Here is a 22,717-nt window from a genome sequence, read left to right on the forward strand (position 1 = left end):
AGAACACCAGTCTCTGAGTGAGAGCATGCATCTTGTCTCTGGTGCACATGCATCTAAATGCTGCGTGCACATGCACATTGAAGCATCATAGAGTGGCACAGCCTGCCATTTCACACAATGCAGCTGTGGACATGTGGTTCTGAACAGGCAGCAAGATGATGGAGTCTTTTCTTCTAGTATGTCCTTAATCAAAAGAACTGCTGCCGTTTTAGCATTTTTCGGTGGGTGGACAACAGGGAGTCAATGAATACATCAACAACCTTCAAGAATAAGTAATACTGTAGCTGGTGTGGCTGGTCAAGTGATCCTTGGTATCATTATAAGGTGCTAGAAGGCTGCACCTACTTTCAGCTGTGAAACAGTTGGAGGTATGGGGGGGGGGTTCCCACCACAAAAGTGTGGAAACTGACATTACAGCACTCTGCTTTTGGGAAATGTCTTCCCCCTTACCAATGTTTCCACACCTTGTACAAATCTGTCTGATTGGGATATAAATTGCCTCATTTCCATTCTACCCACTCATTCTTCTGGGCTGCAAGACACAGCAAAGTCACTCTGTCCAAGAGCACAGATCAGGAGGCACATATTGAGAGATGGCACTTGCAGACCTGTGAAGAGGAGGAAAACGAGAAAAGCAGACCTACAGTATGAGCAACCCAAATGATGTAGTCCATCCTCCTGCCACTAATAATCTACCACCCTACTCTGAGAAACAGCCCTATGGAGAACCTGCTCTGTCAGCACCCCCCATGGAATATGGGGCACCTCCCACTATGCCACCCCAGTATCAAACTTATGGTGCACCTGGTGTAGGATTCAACCAAGGTCCAGTTCTTCAGCCTCCACAGACTATCATCATCACATCTGTCCAGCCTGCAAGGGAACCTGATTACCTGGCCTACTCCATCTTCACCATGCTTTGTTGTTTCTTACCTGTGGGGATTGCTGCCTTGATTTACTCTGTAAAGGTGAGTGTGAGTGTGCATGTGTGTGTGTGTGTGAGAGAGAGAGAGAGACAGACAGATAGACAGTTTATGTGATGGCTCCCTTAGATACTGTTTTTAAAAGACTATGAGGTGGAAGAGAGAGAGAGCCAAAGTGTTTGTGATGAACCCCTTAGCATGACTATGAGGTGGACAATAATTTTTCTAAATTTGGGTGGAGTCGGGGCTTCAGAATTTGATTAATGGACCTTTACACCCATAATTGAAGCACTGGTTTGATGTGCTTTAGGGGGGTGTCTCTGCACCTCTACAGGGAAGAGGGTCAATAAAGGGAAAAGAATGTTAGAGCATGAAATGTGCAGAGGTGGATGTAGAGAGGAAATGGAACTTGCTAAGAGGCATATTTACTCTTAGGCAGAAACTTCTGCTGGGTTAGCTGTGTTCATCTGGTACAGCAAAAACAAGAAAGAACCTTGTGACACTGACACCTTAAAGGCAAACTGAAGTATTGTGGCTTCCATTTTTGTGGGCTAGGGAGCCCACGTCAGTGTTTTATCAGACGTATAACATGCCACTGCTGAACTCTGGAATATATGTGCATAGATATGCAGCATCTGAATGTGATCTACACAGATGCAAAATCCAATGAGCATAGGCCAAGATTACATGGTCAAGTTCCCATATAATAAAATCTGGGAATCAGCGGTATGATTTGGACCTATGCGCAATCGGTTTTATGTGCATAGGCCATGCACAAAGCCTATATGTCTCTGTGAAGGTGCAGGGATATTGAAGGTAGAGCAGGTGCATTGGGCATACTAAGAGGGCAGCCACATTCTTGCTTCCCTCTATGCTACAGGCAAGATCAGGGGAGAAATATCCTATTTAACCCAACAAGTGGCAAATTTATGAAAAGGTGCGACAAAGGGGGGGGGGAAGTATGGGAAGAAGCATGATGCTACACTTATGTGTTTCTGTCTTCCTGTTCTACTAGATATGTCCATCTTATCTGTCTCTGTGCCTTTTTTATGTTGTAGTTTCCCTTCCTCATTTGCTTTCTTGTTTTCTCACTTTATGTCTCCCCTCCCTTTTTCCACTCCTCTCTCTCTTCTTTTACAACAATGTAAACAAAATGATGACAAAGAAGACAATGGTAGCAGGGCCACTGGGGTGACCCGCCTTAGGTCAGGATGTGATCCAGTTATGGATAAAAGACCACCCCCTGAAGATCAACTGTTAATTGGTGCAGCATTAGCAATAGGTACAATTCTTTCTTTCCTTCTTTCTCTAGACCTCACACTTTGAAAAGGGTCTCTGTTGTCGGCTTATGCAAGTATGCCTTGTAAGCGAGCTGTCTGTATCTGTCAGTAAAAAGATGTTTGTGTGCATGCACTCAATAGACAGCAATATATAGGCACTAAACACGCAGTGGGCATTGTCACTGTATGTGTGATACATTTGGGAGGGGGAAAATTGTGGCAAGGCAGAAGCAGATATTACAAAAAAGAAGTTTTGAAAGGGTGACCTACTTTAGGGACAATCGTTCTGCATGTTTTGGGTGGATGGGGGAATAACTTGCAAATTGCTAATGGGTGATTTGAGCTTCAGCTCAAACAGGCATACAGTTCAAGGCCTGGGTCTAGTTATTCTCTGATATGTTGCAGTCTCTATCAGATACAATTGCTCTGTTCAGACGTCATGCTAAACCGTAATTTATTGTGGCAGGAACAAACCTAGTCTCACTTCCATTACTGCTAGACTACAGCTTATGTCATCCAAGCCAATGAACGATAGTTAATGTTACCTGTGATTTGTTTGAAACGAGGCAACTTCAATGGGCTGTGAAGTTTTGAAGCTGGGTTTTTTTAACTAAACCATACATACGAGTAACCACAGTTTCGGAATTGGATGGCACATGAAACCTGGGGTCTCCAGCATGGTGCCTGTAGACACCAATGTGTCCACAGACCCCTCTCTTGATGTCCGCCAGGCTCTCTGTCCTTTCTGATTTTTATTTTATTTAAGGGTGTTTTTTTTAAATTAAAACAATGTATTTTTAACTGGTGGGCTGACTTGCTGTAAAGTGAAGCACTCACCTCCAGCACCATCTTTCATTTCAAGAGAATGGTTTATGTTTTATTGCTCAGACCCCACCTCTGCTTTGCACTTCATTTCTTGGGAAAGTTACCTTTCTTTTAGTCTTAGCAGTTTGACACTTGGGAAATGAGTGTTCTGTGACCACCCATGCTCACCACAGCAGCTGTTTATGAATGGGCAAGGCAACCCCATGGTAGCCAGTTTGTGAGAGTGCCTATGACACTGGCCCAGTTTGCATGGTCACAGGGTTGTTAACAAGGCTTGTTAACCACCCTGCGCATACTAGTCACATACTGGCTGATTTGTAGGGCTATGCACCGCTTCGGCCTAAGGCCCGAACCCCGAGTCAAAGCAGGCTGCTTAGGGTCACTTTGTGCCCCTTCCAAGGCAAAGTGGAGGGGGCACAAAGCAGCCTGGAGCAGGCCGGGGGGTCTCCAAAGCACATGGTGCACTTCAGAGCTTCGCCCCCCCCAGCCCAGCACCACCCCCCCGGTGCCTCCAGATCCTTTCCTGAGCCGCCTTGTCCACCCTTGCCACCACCGCATCCTCCTCGCTGCTGCCACTGCCTTCTCCATTGCTGCCCGCAGCTGCACCACCGCTTCTGCCTTCTCTGTCAGCACCGCTGCTACTGCTGCCTTTGCCGCCGCTGCCCGCTCCTGAGGCCTGGACGCGCAGCGACTCTTCTTGCAGGGAGTCGCCATTTTTAAAATGGTGACTTCCTGGAACTTCCAGGAGGTTGCCGTTTTAAAAATGGTGACTCCCTTCAAGAAGACGAGTTGCCACGCATCCAGGCCTCAGGAGCTGGCAGCAGCGATGGAGAAGGAGGCGTAGCGGTGGGCAGCGACAGGGAAGGCAGCGGCGGCAGCAGAGAAGGCGGCAGTGCAGCAACGGAGAAGGCGATGGCTGTGGCGGAGAAGGAGGAGGCCCAGGTGAGGAGCTGGGGGGTTGTGCAGGGGCATCGGGGGAGACCCAAAGCGGGTTTCGCCATCCAAATCCCACTTCGGGTTCATGGCCAAGTCGGGTCAGGGGGGCCCGAATCTGCCTGAGCTGAATCGGCTTCCGAGTCATATCAGGGGGTCCCTGCACGACCCTACTGATTTGCATAATTAGCCTTGCCGGGTGCATCTTCTCATGTTATCCAAAGCCAGCGAGGTTGGCTTGTTGGGGTGGATAACAAACCACCCTGAACCCATAGCCTGTTGTAGAGTTGTAGGATGGTTTGTTAACCACCCCAGCAAGCCACCCTCACTGGGTTTGGCTGACACAAGAAGCTGCCATGGCAGGAGCTTGAATCTGCAACCTGGAGCCCACAGGCACTGCTGCCGTGATCATGCGAACCAGGTCAATGTCTCAAAATTCCAAATGTGCCCACCACCAATCCAAAAAGGTTGGGGACCCCTGCATTCAACTGCGGTTAACTGAAACTGGAAGAAAAATCTTGCAGTCTCCTCCTTGCAGATGCACAGACAGAGGAGGAGGACAGAGACCCAAGGCTCACATGGCCCAATATTGTCCTTGTAAACTATGGTTTTGTATGATATCCAAATTTGGCTTTTATGGTAAAGGGGTCTTTTCTATGTAAATGAAGAACCAATCTGACCATTTCTCTTCTTTTTTTAATCTATTTTTATTTTGTTTTTACAAATAAACACCACTAACAATATAATCAAAATCTTCAGTTTCCAACATTACGGTATTCTAAGAAAAGATAGGGAGGATAGCAAAAGAAGGAAGAGAGAGAAAAAGAAAAAACAGAATTATATTAAAGTTCAATAAGAACAAACCAAATATCCAAGCAGTCTTATAGCACAGAAATAGAAGCAAACAATCCATTTCCATTAGCCATAAATTAATATTCAGTTAACATGTATTAATAAACATTAAAGGTTTAGCCAGCAAGGAACAGCAACAACAATAATCCCATAGTGATATTAATAATAATAATCTAATAAAAAAGGGCGGAAAGAGAAGTTTAAGAGGAAGACAAAAACAGGACAAATCATTTGTATATTTTAAGTAGTATCATATCTAAAAACAGATTTATATGTGTACTCACACATACACACACAAATATGCTCTTTATTACAATATAACATTAAAAAAAAGAGGGGAGAGAAGAACAAAATATGCAAACATTTATCTTTGGCCTACTGCCTGACCACGTATCAGCTAAAACCCAAACAATACTTCAAAAGAACAGTAAAAATGGCTAAGTTCCAACTCCAGAGGCTGAGAGAGTTGGTTCCCTGAATTTAATTTAATACCAATCAAAAATGTTTCTGCAGCATCAGGATCCAAGAATCTCTTCATCTGATCTTCAAAAAGAACACAAAATGTAGCCGGATATTTAATATGATATTGCAGGTTAATTTGCTTTGCCAAACTTCTTGCCTCTGCAAATTGCCTTCTTCTGTCAGCAATTTCTTTAGTATAATCATGAAAGAGCGTAATCTTGTCATTTGCTGGTTCCCACCGGAGCTCACCTCATTCTCTTGCCAGATGCATAAGATAGTTTTTTGTGGAGACTTGTAAAAATTGAACAATAACAGTCCCAAAAGTCCCTTTAGTGCCACGCCTTGAACCAGGAACACGATATGCATGCTCAATATCAAGTAAGAAATCAGATGGCAAAGCAAAGATCATTAACCTTCACTTCCATCTTTTGGAAAGAGATATTAATTAAATCCACAGCCCCCTGAAGGGCAGTTTTTGAGTCCTGAATTGTTTCAAGTTAATTTGACTGCTCTCGTAGCTGCGAAGATGCAGCTTTTATCACAGCAAGCAACTCCTCTTCATCTCTGGCATTTCTAGAAACCTTTGCCGGGGGAGCCACTGGGAAGGTCATTGGCGTTTTCAAGCTTTTCCTTTTTTCCTTTGGTTCTGCCATCCCCCACTTTCCAAAGCACAACTAGCAAGTATAATTGCAGAAACAAGAAAAACAAACTTATGCAGATTTAATTACAAGACCTCAGATATTGCTGGTAGTTTAACAATCTGACCATTTCTCAAAGAACAACAAAATGTTTATTTCTTATAACCAAAGGCCTTTGCAAACTGTACAAATGTAAAATATCTAAAACAAACACACAGAACATGAGTAAGTGGGCTTCCCAATTCTCACTTAACATAAAAGCCATAACTAAAATATATCCTTCATATGAACTGCCAGTAATTGAATTTACCTTGTTCAGATTGGAGGATCACCTTTACTATTCCTTGACACTTCCTTCACAATATTTGCTCAAATTTTCTTAGTTGGTGTTGTAAACCATGCAATGTGACAGGATATGTATTCATACACATCTAAAAGTATGCCGCTATATCATTTCTTAATCACCTAGTAACTGAGACATGCTGGCTGGGGCATGCTGGGAGTTGTAGGACGTTTTTCTGTCTAAACATGCATAGGACTGTGGCCTTAAGATAGAAACTCTGTTCTGGGAAAGTCATTATAATGGACAGAACAAGAAATAATGGACTAAGTCCTCTATGCAGCTACCTCCACAGGCATATAATTTATCTCTTAATGGAATGTGATGGTATCTGCCTTCCAAATAATCAGCTAGCATCTGCAGGAACCGAAGTTGTCTGAAGGCTTTGCTGTTAAAGAAATGGGGATACTTTAAAGACATTCCCTCTGTTGATAAGAAAGTGTGCAAAATGTATAGAGTGCAACAAATAGATGCAAGACCTCATTGTAAGCAGGAAATAACAGTGTAAAATAGGTAAGAGTGTAGTTACATATGAACATGGTTTAGTGGTCAGATTTGCAACATTGGCTAGGAAATATATGAAGTAGTATCAATGGGGACAGCAAGAAGTGTCCTGTCTACAGGGGCCTAGACTCGGACAGGATCTAGAGTAATGGTTAATGGCTCATAGTTTAAGCTCATGTGGTTCTCAGAGTCCATTATAGTTAAGAAGCAGGCAGGTAGCAAGATCAAAGCAATCCAGGGTCAAGACCAGCACAGTTCTCAGAGTACAGCAGCAGGCAAGGATTCAGTAGGAGGCATAGTCAAGGTAGTCCAAAGTTACTTAGAGGAGTTCCATCAGAGGGAGCAAGAGGGGTAGCAGACACAGATTCAGCAGGTGCAGTAGTCAAAGGCAGTCCAAAGCGATTTGCAGGAGTTCCATCAGGATGAGGATTAAGGAGACATGGGTGAGGTAAGTCCTAAGCTTGTGAAGAGATGTTGTTCCAACAGCAATCTCACCCCAGAACTGCGGCTTTTAAGCATGAGCTGCCAGAACCCCACCCAAGGCTTAGTGTAGCTAATCAGAAACTTTAGGTTGAAGTCCTTCTCATGAGGAGAATCCTTTACTCACAAGGAGTCCTTTGCTGCAACTGTGCACTTCCCCTGAGTGTGAGGACACTTATCTGCCTCTTCAGGCATCATCACTCCCAAGGGCTCCGCCTTTGTTCTGTCTCTGCTTCTGAAGCAGAGCTCTCTTCTTCTTGGTGGTGGGATGGATGCTTGGCAGACTTCCCCTAGGGCCCAGGCTCCTCCTGGAGTGCAGGCATGGGTGGTTCCTGAGCATCATCAATTACTTGGAGCCCCAGGTTCTCCTCTGAGGAGAAATCCTCTAGTGGGAGCATGACAAGAGGTGCACTAAGGAGGTGTGCAACTCAGCTGGCGCTGGGAGGAACGACTCCTCCTGGCACCATTTGAGTCCCTTTCTCCATATCAAAAGAGGCGTGGAGAAAGGCAAAATTGGGAAATGACATCAGCAAGTCTGGTCATGCCCATTGATGTCATCTGGCATTTTTTCTTGCTGACTTAAATCACAATGTCTCAGGAACACACACTTCTGCATGCAGGAGATATTCTCCAGTTGCATTTTTTAACTAATCCATCACTTATCTCTCTTTCTTCCCAGACCCAAGACGCCAACCGCTCTGGAAACAGCACTGCTGCTCGGCAATACTCCAGGCTGGCGCGCATCTTATCCCACACGGCACTCGGGTTGGGGATCGGGTCGGTGGTTCTGTCTATCATCATAACAATTATTATTGCCACAAGATTGACTGTTGCCGCAACAAACATCATTCAGCATGCAGCAACCTATCCCTGAGGATGCAATATTCAACGTTCATACTCTCAGGACTTCTCCTCTGATGCCCAATTTCGAGAAGTCCTGATTTCACATCATGCTCTTTGGATCATTCCTTAAAGCAACCATGGCCTGGTTCACATGTGCATGCACATCACATCATTTCCTCACACTTGACTTGATGACCAGAATATATAAACCGCCAAGCATTGCATTTGAGGTGACATCAGGTGATCTGAGAATTCTGCCCACTGATAGATATGTAATGGCCCATCCACCTCAAGTGATGGGCATCATGTGTTATCTAGCTCGATGATACACAAATATCTCAAACTGAAACATTAAATTGGGATGAGAAAATTGGTTGGCACCAAGGGTCACATGTGAACCATTGGCTCATTTGATGGTGCATATCCATTTGATGGTGCATCACCCATATGAATAGCCCCATTATTGCCAAGGATAAAATATCCACCACGTTGAAATCATGAGATGGATTTTGATCACCCACTCCTAGGTGCATCTCTCCTCTCTCATTCTCCTGCCTAGTTGTACCTCTATTCTAGAACCTTTTCCTCTACCTCTTGTTTCTCAGGACCACATGCACTTATAACACCCCGATTTTCATGCCATGAATTGCTGCCCAAGCCCTGCCCCATTACACATGCTCTATACATGCTCTATACATCTGCAGTCTTCATTTTGTCTGCAAATTTTGTCTCCCTGTATGTTTCAAATGTGAAAAGGATAGTTGTGCTTTCTGTGAGAAGGTAAGCCTTCAACACAGTTGCCCTACAATGTATGATCAATGGTTCAAAGTAGAGATGGGGTGAAATTTGTTTGGTTCACATTTTAAAGCAGACTTACTTAATTTTCACTTTCAAACCAGCATGCAAAGCAAAATTCAGTTATCCTTCAAAATATGCACTTCTCCGAGTTCTCCAATCAAAAAATGCATAGAAAATGTGTATATTAGGGAAAGATACACACATAAATGTGTGTATTAGTGGAAATAATGTTAAAAATGCATTATATTTGGGAAATAACCTGCAAAAATGTGTATACTAGGCAAAATGCATTTAATCATTTTATTAGAAATTAATGGTGGGGGGCTGTACTTGATAACTAATTGTCTTATAACAGGGAATGTCTTATATGGATTGATATAGGGTTGGGTGTAGACTTAATCACAAAGTAGATGCATTGAAATCAACCAGACTTAAGTAAGTCATGACTAACTTCAGTGTCATTGATTTCATTTAGTCTGCTTTAAGTATGATTAAGTCTGGACCCAATCTGTATTGTATGGTACTTCTATGTTTTCACCTACAGGGCAAATAGCAGCTCCAGGAGGGCAATTTAGATCAGAAAAGGATGCAAGGGGGGAAGGGCTAAAGCACACACAGCCCAGCACTGTGGACCCATTTTGAATTGGAAGGCCCACAGGCTATTTCCTTCTTCTTTTTCCTTTTAACTGTGGGAGATATCAACATAGCTCTGCCAAATCCAAAATTTGGCAAGACACAAATCTTATTTACATGGATCTGTTCCCAACTAATACATTTTGATTCTAAGACTGCAATCCTGTGTATGCTTACCTAGGAATATGCTGACTTCTGAGTAGACATGCAGCGACTGGACTTCCAGATCACTATGGACACTCAGCATTTCTTTAACAATGTCTCTGCTCCAACCCCCTGAAGTGCAATCTTTAGATCTTCATTAAAAATGCAAACTGCCTTATGCCATCATCTTGTCCTAAAAAATAGTGCTGAGGCTATGCTCCCCCTAAACTACAGCACTAACAAGAAAGAGATATGCCATCTCTCCAGTTCACACTTCTGAGTTCTGCCTACCTGGCTTGTTGGAAAGTGTTCATGGCCCATCTGTGTACATGCTGCAGGCCAGGCCAAAGTGTACAAGCCCATCCAGCACACATTGGCTACACCTGATGGAGGATCATCTTACCTCTACCATTTTCCTCCACTGAGTCTACAGCAAAGGCAGAACCGGCCCTAACATTAGGCAAAGTAAGGCAGTTGCTTCAGGTGGCAAGTGCTGAGAGGTGGTAGCAAAATGTTGGAGGAGAAGTCTGTGCCACATAGCCTTCCCTATGCCCCCTAAGCTAGCTTGCTGCCTTCAGGTGTGGTTCCCATCATGGTGTCTCTTCATTGGTGTTGATTGAAGAAAGATGTTCAGTCTTGCATAAAGGCTTTTGTACGTGGAATGGGAGGGGGTGCCATCTTGTTCTTCGTCTCAAATGGCAAAATATCTTGGGCCTGCTTTGAGCAGGGGTATGGACTCTGAGGCCCGGGGGCCAAATCTACCCCTCTGAGGTTCCCCAGCTGGCCATGCCCCTTCTTCCCCGAACACAGATCGTGTGGTGGTTTCCTGACTTTTGTGAAGTTTTCCCCTCCATTCTGTAAGGTTGAAATGCCTCTCCTAAGGCAGCAAGAGCTTGAATCTACAATATGTTGGCATTTTTTGTATTTTTGGCCCCACCCTCTTTTGCCTTTGGCCATGCCCACCACTGGAATGTGGCCCCTGAGAGCTTCTCCAAAATTGAATACAGCTCTTGGGCTGAAAGATTCCCCACCCCTGGTCTACAGGGATAAAAATAGGGCTTATGCTGTATGAAATTTCTCATGCTTCTGTCATCTTGTTCTCCTTTACTGAACAAGCAGGTGATCTTTGCACCTTGCAAATATATTTGTAATCTCTCTTTACAGTTTTCTTGTATATGCAGTGTTGGCTGCCTGCAATCCTATGTCCACTCACCTGGAAATAAGTCCCATTGAACTCAATGGGATCTACTTCTGAGCAGATATGCCTAGGATTGCGTGGTTAGCGAGCAACCAGTTTTATTTGTTTTCAATAATAGCACTCTGATTTCTCCCTCATTCCTTATCCCTGATCTTAATAAAGCTTCTTATATTTGGAACCCAAGGTTTGACTCTGTACTTTTGACATCTCAAAGGATTTTCCCCTGAGTACCAGATCATGCCACATGCTTTAACAAATGAGATGAAAGGGGAAAAGATGCTGAACTAGCCCAGCTGTGACAGGGGATTTAGATACTAGTTGCCCTCTCCCAGGTTTTTTTTTTTAAAAAAACCCCACTGATCTTAGAGTTCATTTCCTTCACAAACTGAGAGAAAAGAAATTGAGGGGTTCTGGCAGAAACTAGCAACGGGGAAACTCTATAGACTTACCCTTTCTATGGGGCAGTTGTAGGGAGCTTTGTCTATTTCATTTATTATATTTCTATACTGCCCCATAGCCAAAACTCTCTAGGTGGTTCACAATAATTTTAAAAAAACACTAAAATACATTATATAAAGTATAAAACCATTCACATAATGACACAGACAAATAGCACATACAGCAACAACATATATCTAACATATAACATATATCTAACATATAACATATAATAGATATTATATGTTATATAAACATATAACATATAATACATATAACATATAATTATCTAACATATAACATATAATAGCACATACAGCAACAACATATAATCTACACATAGCAGTTATGCCATTATCATACTATTATCATAAGTATTGGTGACATGTGTACCAATAGTTATGATAATGGTATACCTGCTATGTGTAGATTCAGCCTAAAACAATTTAAAACAATCAGCCAGAGACAATCAAAGAAACTCCTTATATGCTGCCAAATGCCTGAGAGAAGAGGGCAGTTTTAACCTGCTGCCAAAAAGATGACAATGCTTTGTTGGGCCTCATCAGGGAGATTATTCCATAAATGGGGGGCCACCAACGAGAAGGCTCTCTCCCTTGTTACTGCCCTCTGAGCCTTCCTCAGGCCCTCAGTCACTCCTTCCTCAGTCTGGAGGAGGGCCTAAGACTCAGAACGGAGTGTAGAGGTTGGTTCATCCAGGAGAGTCTATCGCCTAAAGAGAATTTTCATCAATGATGCTTTTCACGTATGCCTTTAAGCAATGCAACTTCTGTCCTCTTGGTGCTTTTCAGAGTCAACAACCAGAGCACATGGTGATAAGTCTTAGAACAATGCATAATAAGTAATTGGGGATGCCTTGTTAAAACATTGTGGGTATTGCTAGTGTTGCCCTTCCTCAAGATTTAACATTGAGCTCCTCTCTGAGGGGGTGGATGCATCTTGTCTCTGGTGCACATGCATCTAAATGCTGCACGCACATGCACGCTGAAGCATCATGGAGTGGCGCAACCTGCCATGTCACACACTGCAGCTGCGGAGGTGAGGCTTTGAACAGGCAGCAAGACAATGGTGTCTTTTCTTCTAGTATGCCCTAAAGCAAAAGAATTACTGCCCTCTTGGCATTTTTCAGTCCATGGAGGACAGGGAAACTGCAGAATCAAGGCCTGCAGCAAAGGGTGAAGAACCTCCAACAATATGTGGTTGATGAAGGTTCTTCAACAATATGGTGAGGCTGGCAAAGTAATCCATGGTATGAATATAAGGTGCTAGAAGCTTGTATGTATTTTCAGCTGTGAAACAGTGGAGGAGATGGTGTCTGTGTGGGTGTAGGTGCCCCCACCACAAACGTGGGGAAACTGAAACTAAACATCTTTCCCCTTTCTAGAGTTTCCGCATCTAGTACAAATCTGTCTGATGGAGCTATTCATTGCCACATTTCCATTCTACCTGCTCATTCTTCTGGGCAGCAAGACACAGCAAAGTCACTCTGTCCAAGAGCCAGAGCATCCCATAAGAGTTCCTTAGGAAGAGAAGCAAAGCAGAGTGGCCTGTATTATAAAGCAAGATTATAAGAACAAAAGAAGATTCAGTCCATGGGAGGAGAAAGACAAAGAACTGAAGGTGCAAAGAAAAAGAGAGAGAGAGAGCAGGACATCCAGCAGATAATCAAGCCAGATGAAAAGGAGGAGAGATGGCACTTGCAGAACTGTGAAAAGGAGGAAAAAGAGGAGAGGAGACCGGCTGCGGTATGAGCAACCCAACTTACAGAAAGGTTGAGGTCAATCCTCCTGCCACTCAAAATCTACCCCCATACTCTGATAACCAACCTGATCTGTCAACACTCACCATTGGTTATGGGGCGCCAGCCCCAATGCCACCCGGGTACCAACCTTATTGTGGCACACCTGATGCAGGATTCAATCAAGGTCCAGCCCTTCAGGCCCCACAGACCATGTTCATCACATCTGCCCAGCCCGTGAAGGAAAACGATTACATGGGCTACTCCATCTTTGCCATGCTTTGCTGCTGCCTGCCAGTAGGGATTGCTGCCCTGGTTTACTCTATAAAGGTGAGGCTCTGTGTGCCTGTGTGCGTGTGTGTGCGTGCATGTGTCACAGAGATACAGCCAGACAGAGTGTTTATGATGATTGCCTTAGCATGTCTATGGAGCAGGCAATGAGTTGTCTAAATTTAGAGGGAGTCAGGGCTTCAGAATCTGATTAATTGTCCTTTACATCCATAACTGAAGCACTGGTCTGATGTGCTGTGGCGGCGGGGTGTGTGTGTCTCTATACTTCTACAGGGAAGCGGGTCAATGAAGGAAAATGAATGCTAGAGCATAACATGGGTGTTGGTGGTTGTAGAGATTTTGGTGCCAATTGAGCAGATAGTATATGAAACTTGCTAAGGCACATTTAACTCTTTAGCAGAAACTTCAGAAGGCAAAAACAGGAAAGAGTCTTGTGACGCAAATGTATAGTGGCACCCATTTTTGTGGGCTACAGCTCACATCAGTGTTTGTTCAGAGCTATAACATGCCACAGCAGAACACTGCAATAACTGAGCATTGTTTGCATGTTACCTCCATCTGAGTTTTGCTGATATGGGGATCACGATGGCAACTGGGAGTGTGGGTGACTCAGAAAACCTTTTACTGAGGGGCACCTTACCACTTGGCAAGATGATGGTCTGGAACATCTTGTCAAGCAGTAACCCCTTCCTTGCATTTTTAGATGAGGGCCTTTTTCTCCACTTGGCACAGTGTTAGATAGGAACAGCTTGCCTTATGCAGACTGCGGTCACTTTCTACCCAGTACATGGATGTCGGCATTCCCCCTCTGTCAAGTGTATCACTGCAGAGAGAAAGGCCATATTGGACAACACTTCTCCACCAATCTGTCCCATCATGTGGAGAGGAATAAAAGTCTGCCTCCCCCATCACTGTCCAAACGGTGGAGAAGAAGTCTATCAATGGCTACTAGTCTTGATGGCTATGTGCTACCTCCAGTACCAGAGGCAGTAAGCTTATGTAAACCAGTTGCTGGGGAACATGGGTGGGAGGGTGCTCTTGCACTCGTGTCCTGCTTGTGGGTTCCTGGTTGACAGCTGGTTGGCCACTGTGTGATCAGAATGCTAGACTAGATGGACCCTTGGTCTGATCCGGCACAGCTCTTCTTATCCTCTTATGTTCAAATCACCAAAGGCCCCTGCACCTCCACATGGTGGTGTAACATCTAAACACGATCTACACAAATGCTGTTTGATGTTTTATAACTCCCTCATCCCTGCAGCTACTGGTCTGACATTTTCCAGGTTTCTTGCCTAGGGATACCTCGATGTCATATGCCATTTTCATACAAATTGTCCCTAAAAATGGAAGGGATCAAAGGAAGTGAATCATTCCCCAAACAAGCAAAATCGAAGACTCCCCTCCTACAAACACACGCACACATACAAATGCTGCACTTCTCCTTCTGAATTGTTTCAGGTTGCTTGACTGGTGCTGGCTTTATAAAAGGAGTAGGCAACTTGTCGCCCTGCAGATATTATGGTCTACAACTCCCATCAGCTCTAGTCCACAGAGTCAATGGTGGGGGATGATCGGAGTTGTAGACAAAAACATCTGGTCAGCCACAAATTGCCCATCTCTGCTCTATACAATATGTCATTTTCAGAACAATTGCCCACAAAAATCCACCATAGGAGGATAAGCGGATCTGTTTTGAGAAAGCCGCACAATATAAAGGCTGCTCTTTCAGAAAGCTCCCATCACCTGTTCATCTGAAACTTGCCAGGCTTGATCCTTTAATAACAAGCAACTATCTCTGTAAATTTCATCCAGTTCTGTCAAGAAATATACCTTATCGGCAGTTCCCTTTTTTAAAAAGCCAGACTTTTTAAAGCCAGACAAAGGCACATAGCACGAAAAACTCTGCACGTATTTCTCCAATATTTGACAATCCTCAAAAAGGATTACTATGCTTGCCAATGTTATCCAGCTGGAACAAACAGAAAAATATATTTAGCCATTTGTTGATTTTCAATAACAGTCAATAGGAGGCAATTTCCAAATTAGGTAGTATGAACCGATCAGGATCTGAACTTAATGACAAGGCAGGAGTGGACATTACAGAAAAAGTTTTGAAAGGGTGATATACTTTAGGGGAGTCCTCATTCTTCATGTATTTTGTGGGTGGGGGAATAATGTTCAAATTACTAATGGAGGATTTGATAGAATCATAGAGTAGTAGGGCTGGATGGGGCCTAAGACCATTGAGTCCAACCCCGAATGTGAGCCTCAGCCAGAGCCTACAGTCCAGGGTCTGAGTCTAGCTATGTTCTATTAAGTTCCAGTCTCATATCACATCATTATAGTGCCTGACACACTGAGACACCATTATTCTTTGTTAGCCATCAAAAGGGCAGCCAGGGTGGAAAGGCTACTTAAGGGTTATATTATATTATATTATTTATTTTATTTATTTATTATTAAATTTATTAATCGCCCATCTGGCTGGTCACCCAGCCACTCTGGGCGATGTACAACATACAATAAAACAGTTTAAAACAATAAAATTCTACAGTAAAAACATTTTCTAAAATACCCTAACCCACCCCAAATGCCTGCCTGAACAACCACGTTTTTAATGCACGACGGAAGCTCATTAAAGAGGGGGCATGGCGGAGTTCCCTAGGGAGGGAGTTCCACAGAGTGGGGCCACCACAGAAAAGGCCCTCTCCCTCGTCCCCACCAGTCTAGCTGTCCTGGCTGATGGGACAGAGAGAAGGCCATCCGAGGCTGATCTTGTTAAGCGACCTGTCTGGTGCTGCTGGAGGTGTTCCTTAAGATAGGGTGGGCCGGAACCATATAGGGTTTTAAAGGTCAAAACCAACACCTTGAATTTGGCCCGGAAAACAACTGGTAACTAGTGCAACTCCTTCAGCACTGGAGTGATGTGATCTCGCCGGCGGCTGCCTTTAATCAGGCGAGCCACCGCGTTCTGTACCAGCTGCAGCTTCCGAACCATCTTCAAGGGTAACCCCATGTAGAGCGCATTACAGTAGTCTAAACAAGAGGAGACCAGGGCATGTACTACTGATGGGAGCAGATGGTCGGGAAGGAAGGGGCGCAGCCGCCGTATCAAATGGAGTGGATACAGCGCTGTCCGGCTCACAGCTGACACCTGAGCCTCCATGGACAGCTGGGAGTCCAAAATGACCCCCAGGCTGCGGACCTGGTCTTTCAAGGGTAGCCGTACCCCATTCAACACCAGGTCAACATCCCCCAGCCTCCTCTTGTCTCCCACCAAAAGTACCTCGGTCTTGTCAGGGTTCAGTTTCAGCTTATTCCTCCCCATCCAGCCACTCACCGTCTCCAGACATTTGGACAGGGATTCTACGGCCAACCTTGGTGATTATACAGTATACTGTATATTATACAGTATAGAAGTATCACAAATAAATATATATTGGTCATTTAAAAAAATTAAAATCACATTATTATTTTTAGAAGAAATTGTATATAGTACATTTCTCTTAAAGAGCAATCCAGTTACGATTAAAGGAGACATGTTAGGAGAACATCAGTAAAAAACAAAACGAAAAAAAATCCACCATTAAAATGGTAATGGGGGGGTTGTTTGGAGCTTTATAAAATTGAAATTGTTCCACCAATATTTCTAAAAAATTTATGTGCCAGGAAGAAGTGCTCATTGTACATATCCTGAAAATGTCAGGATGATTCGTAGAATTTTGAGGGAGAAAGAGCAGTTTAAAGTCAAAAAGCAGGGGGGAAACCCTCCTTCTGTCAAAAGCGACTTTAAAAAAAAGTTGGCAACCATTCTGTAATCACACTTCCTAAAGAGACCAGAGGGTTTTCACCTGAAACAAAAATGGATTTCTATTCATCTTGTATTGCCATTGGAGAAAGACTTTTTTTCCCAAAAATTCCATTTCATTTGGTCCTAAAAATATTCTTTTTTATATGTAATGATAGTCAATGGGACTAACGATAAACCTCGGTATACTCAGTAGCATCTTCTCCCTATCCCTCCCCCATCACTGCTGATTTAGAATGCTGATGGCGGGAGCGGGGCGGATGACACACTGCCATTTTCACCTTATATTATTAGTGGCTGAGAAAGAGAAAGAAGAGATGCTGTTTGGCGGGTTGGTGGAAGGGCGCTGAATCTGTTGGGAAAGGCAGGGTGGTGGGGAGAAGCCCTTGATTCTTCTTGGAAACCAGCACACAAGGAGGACTTTCCTCACACTCTGATTTCTCAGAAGATTCAACCCCCTCCCCCCAGCCCACCAAGTAGAACATTATACGAGCTGGGAGGACTCCTTGAGTTTTATTGAAGGGAGTAAGGTACAGTGGTTAAAGCAATAATGCTGTGTGAGCCTTGCATCATGGGGAGCGATAAAATGGGGGACCAATTCTGTTGCTTCCAGGATATGCAGGCAGAAATTCAACTGGGAGAGATGGGAGTCCGAACTCTGTATGAGATGTTTACAGTGAAACAGATGAACATCTGCTTGCATTGATGGGAGCTGAGAGGGCTCCTTGAGTTCTGTTGAAGGGAGTCAAGTACAGCGGTTAGAGCCATGTATGTTTACTTAAAAAGAAAACCCTTTGTGTTCCATGGGCATTACTCACAAGTAAGTTTGGTCTTGGAATAGTGGAACAGTAACAAGGAACTTGGTGGGTCTGATTTCCTTCATCAAGACTTTTTCATTTTATACTGCTTGGGGAAAAGTGAAATCAGAGAATAAAATCTAAGATGTATATAGACTGTTCCCTATTTGTTTGTTATTTTGTGAGAATGTGTGGCGGGGTAGGTTTGTCACATATTAAACTTTGCAGGAATGTCTCTATGAGCACACAAGGAAACCTCTAGGTTGGAGCCAGTAATAGCTGAGAAAAGTGTCAACAACATCATTTGTTGCCACAGCAATTAACAGAGTTTCATTCAGTTTTTCTCTTCCCACCAGTTCCCACCAGGCTCTCCCCTTTTCAACCAAGCAGCCTCCCCCAACCTCTCGCCCTCCAGTTGTGGGACTGCAACTTCCATCATTGTCAGCCAGCATGGGCATCAGGTTGGAGAGGCCTGCTCTAAAAAGAAGAGAGAGAGAGAGAGAGAGAGAGAGAGAGGAAGTGGCCCGAAGTTGTTCGTCATCAGTTTCCTACAACCCCAGAGTCACGTCTGCATATCACATTCTCCATCCTGCCCACATAATTAATCTGATCTGGGAGAATGAGAATTTCACTTGTACTTTCTGCCTTTTTAGGGGGAATGTTGGTATTAAGGGTTTTGAGCCTTAGCTCATAATTTCCCAGCTTTTTGGTGCTTGGTTGAAAACTATATAGCCCTTTACTTCTCTTTGGGGGGGGGGGGTAAACCATAGGTTTTTTGTTTATCAAATTAAATAATCATAATATAAGTAGTGTTGCAGAATGTTACCCTTCTGCCGGGCTCAGCCAGAGAACAGACACGGACTTTTATTTGAGCGGATATTTATTACCAGAACACCAAGGTGTGGTGCAGTCAAGAGTTGCCAACATGGCCCTTTGGGACTGGACCCAACACAGTAGGTGACCTTGGCATTTATACAAACAAGTAAACAAGGCACATGACATAAGCTTTGGTCAGTGTTTGGTGCAGTGCTGAGTCAAGGGGCTACAAACTTCCTTCAGAAGACATTTTCCAGTTTCCAGAGACAAGGGCCCTGCTAGGCATTTTGAGTCATGTGCAGTAAGTTAATCAGCCACCATCCTCTTGCACTAATTCAATCACTACCTCTAGCACTAATTCAATCACAATGTCCTTTTTCCTATTTGACTTTTGGCACCTCAGCAACACATCCCCATGCTAACAATGCAAGCGGTATTTTTCCACTTCAGTAGGGATTGACGGACTGTGTGAAATCTGCTCCATCTGTGTTTCACAGATTGTCCTGGCACCTTTTGTTCTGTCGTCTGCTCAGAGATGGATGTGAATTTTTTTCCCGTCATGCAGAAAAATACGCAAATATAATTGCTTAAGAGGTTTCGTAACAATTTAGCTAATCTACCTTTCTACGTAACTTTTAGTGTATTGTCCCCCATTCCATTCAACTTTTCCTCAGCAGAAGCTTGCATATTTTCCTCTGAATAAATATGTGTAAATTTCAGGAAAGTAAAAAAAATCTGAAAGTCCACGGGCTCCGCACAGCCTTAGGGGATCTCTCTGCAGCGGATTCCGCAGGCTGGATTCTTAGAAATCTGAGCTTATTTTAGTCTATCTTGAATTTCTCCAGCATCCCTAAATATAAGCATGTTAGCCATACAGTAAATTCCTTAACTTGGCCAATGCCTACTACCAGATACAATTGCTCTGTTCAGTTGTCATGCTAAACCATCATTTATTTTGACAGGAATGAAACGAGCCTTACTCTGGTTCATGTACACACTCACTCCCAACACCTCCTCTGACGCAGCCTCAAGCAGATTGGAAACTTTCACTTCCATCTCTGCTAGACCATAGGCCGTCATGTTGTTCAAGCCAACAAACTATGGTCAGCATTAACTGTGATTTGTTTGAAACAAGCCAACTTCAATGGATTGTGAATGGATGATGAAGCTGGACAGTTAACAGTAACCATAGTTGAGGAATTGGATGACACACTAAACTATGGTTAACTGAAACTGTAATCCAAATCTTCCTATCTCCTTGCAGCTGCACTGATAGAAAGGAGAGGAGAAGAAGAATACACAGCCCCAAGGCTCACTGTGGTTTGTTTTTGTCATGCTAAACTAAATTAAACTATGCTAAATTGTGGTTTAGCATGATGTCTGCATGTGGCTTTTGAGTTAAACTGGGATTTTCTATGTAAATGAAAAACCAGTTTGACAATTTCTCAAATATGAATACCCTACTTATGAAACAGAGGCATTTCATTTTCACCTGATGGAAAATACACTCCTCTTGTTTACCCAGTAACCATCAAACCTTACTTTGACCTATCACTCCTGGGCATTTCATTTTTGTTTGCTTCTTTGGTTTTGTGGGAGTGGGGGTGAGAATGAACTAAGGCAGAGTGAAGCAGAAAGGAACAACATTGGAAAGAAGAAGCCAAAATTGTCCTGTCCTGTTCCAGTATTGTCATACTTACCTAGTACATTGTCATGGCTGCTGTCACAAGACCAACCCTATATGGGAATCTTTTAAAGACATTCCATCTATTAATAAGAAAGGAAGGTGTGCAAAATGTATACAGTGTGACAAATACATGCAAAGGTGGTAAGCAAGAAAGAATAGTGTAAAATAGTTATATATTGACATCATTTAGTGGTCAGATTTGCACCACTGTTTAGGAAAAAGAGAAAGTCGCATCAATGGGAAAGTTGATTTAAATCAGTCGTTTAAATTGGTCTTTTTGTCTTGCTTAAATCACAACTGCTGAAGACCAAACACTTCTGCACACAAGAGATATTATCTGGTTGCATTTTTTTTTTACTGAACCATTGCTTATTTCTCTTTCTTCCCAGACCCAAAATGCCAACCTCTCTGGAAACAGCATGGCTGCCCAGCACTACTCCAAGGTGGCACGCACCTTGGCCCACACAGCACTTGGGCTGGGGATTGGGTTCTTGGTTTTGTATATCATCTCCCTGGTTGTTCTTTTCAATTCGAGGACTGTCTACCAGCACGTGCCAAACAATCTCTGGTAACAGTCATATCCTAAAGGATTTTCACCCTGATGCACAAGTCAGAGAAGAAACTGGTTTGACGCCATGCACTTTGAATCATTCCATAAAGAGACATGCTGCAGGCTGGTTCACATGTGCATGAACATCACACGATTTCCATACAGTTAGACTGGCAACCAAGATGTGCAAACTGCAAAGTGTCACATTTAAAGTGACCTCAGGTACTCTGAAAGTTCTGCCTAGTGCAGTATTCCCCAATCTCTGGATGTTTTGAACTTCAACTCCCATCAGCCCTGGCCAATAGTTATGGATGCTGGGAGTTGTAGTACAAACTATCTGGAGGGCACCCGGTTGAGGAAGACTCATCTAGTGATAGATTTGTGACGGCCCATTGACATCAAATTATTAAAGTCATGTGTGATTCAACTCTACAGAACATAAATATTCCAAACCAAAACAACAGAATGAGGACAGGCAAACTAGTTGGCACAAAGGATCAAGGCCCATATTAATGGCCCCAGTTTTACCAAGAGTAAAATAACCATCGCTCTAAGTTATGAAATGGATTTAGATCACCTCCTCCCAAATGTATCTCTCCTCTCTCATCCTCCTTCCCAGTTTTGCTTCCTATCCTAGATTCCTGCCTCCAGCCTTCTCCTCTTCCTCTTGTTCCTCTGGGCTGCTCCCTTTTCCAACCCTCCTGCCTAGGCTCCCTGACTTCCCTTGACCTGCGGCCCATGCTCTCCAACATTTCACAGATGAAAATGGACATACACTTATAATTAGTGCTGTGCCGAAAATTTCTCCCACATTTTTTTTCAACCATTCTCATTCTCTTTGATAGAAAAGAAATGGCTTTCGAAAAGAAATTCAAAGGAAGAGAAATTTTTTCTCATGGGTTAGGTTTGGGGTTCTTGTGCTTACATTACTTATGAGGTGGCTGAGGAGTGTGTGTGAGTGTCCCGTCTGTCATTGTACTGTAATCTCTGTGGCAGCCTGTAGCCTCCTCAGCTTCCCGCACTTCACTTAAAGCCATCGTAAGGAAGACATCATGAGGCAATTCCTCCCATGGGGCTTTTTTCAGTTCAGCAATGGCAGGTGGCCTGGGAGGCTGCAGAGCAATGGAAAGATGTGCACCAGAGAGAGGAAACACACACAGCACCCTTGGCCACCTCGCAGTGATTAGGTAAGCTCAAAAATACCACCCAGTGGCTCAAAAATACCACCAACCACCAAGTGGCTCAAAAATACCACCAAGTGGGTCAAAAATACCACCAACCACCAACCACCAAGTGGCTCAAAAATACCACCAAGTGGCTCAAAAATACCACCAACCACCAAGTGGCTCAAAAATACCACCAACCACCAAGTGGCTCAAAAATACCACCAAGTGGCTCAAAAATACCACCAACCATCAAGTTTGACATTCTGCCTCAGAAAAGTGGAGGCCTCAATATAGTTGATGCTGTTGCCACTTGCAGGAGCAGTGCAATAAACCAAAACCCGTTAGGGAAAAAGACAGAAGCTGTGCTACAACCTCTGCCAACAGTAAGCCCTAACTGTGGGAAACTGTTGGGCAATTCCTTCTCCCCTAGGTGAAATCTGCTGAAATTGTTCCCCCAATTTCTCTGCCCGGAAAAAGGCTGGAGAATTTTGAGAGGCCATTTGTTCACAGCTCTACTTATAATATTGCTATTCTCATACTGTGAACTGCAGCCCA

At 43.7% G+C, this 22,717-nt stretch overlaps 2 protein-coding genes across 2 annotated transcripts; both read left to right on the forward strand.

Moving 5' to 3' along the window:
* Window positions 1-584: 584 nt before the first annotated feature.
* On the forward strand, window positions 585-8,195 carry LOC146337861 (proline-rich transmembrane protein 1-like). The gene is made up of 2 exons (XM_084815367.1): window positions 585-968; window positions 7,917-8,195. The coding sequence occupies exons 1-2, from the start codon at window positions 648-650 to the stop codon at window positions 8,109-8,111; spliced, it is 516 nt and encodes a 171-aa protein (XP_084671493.1). The 5' UTR covers window positions 585-647; the 3' UTR covers window positions 8,112-8,195.
* A 4,786-nt stretch (window positions 8,196-12,981) lies between these two features.
* LOC146337862 (transmembrane protein 91-like) lies at window positions 12,982-21,093 on the forward strand. Its single transcript, XM_084815368.1, has 2 exons — window positions 12,982-13,377; window positions 20,836-21,093. The coding sequence occupies exons 1-2, from the start codon at window positions 13,057-13,059 to the stop codon at window positions 21,016-21,018; spliced, it is 504 nt and encodes a 167-aa protein (XP_084671494.1). The 5' UTR covers window positions 12,982-13,056; the 3' UTR covers window positions 21,019-21,093.
* The last annotated feature ends 1,624 nt before the right edge of the window (window positions 21,094-22,717 follow it).

The sequence above is a fragment of the Heloderma suspectum genome, chromosome 10, assembly GCF_057233095.1.
Source record: "Heloderma suspectum isolate Gila_16-S chromosome 10, 16-S_ref, whole genome shotgun sequence".
Taxonomy (NCBI): Eukaryota; Metazoa; Chordata; class Lepidosauria; order Squamata; family Helodermatidae; genus Heloderma; species Heloderma suspectum.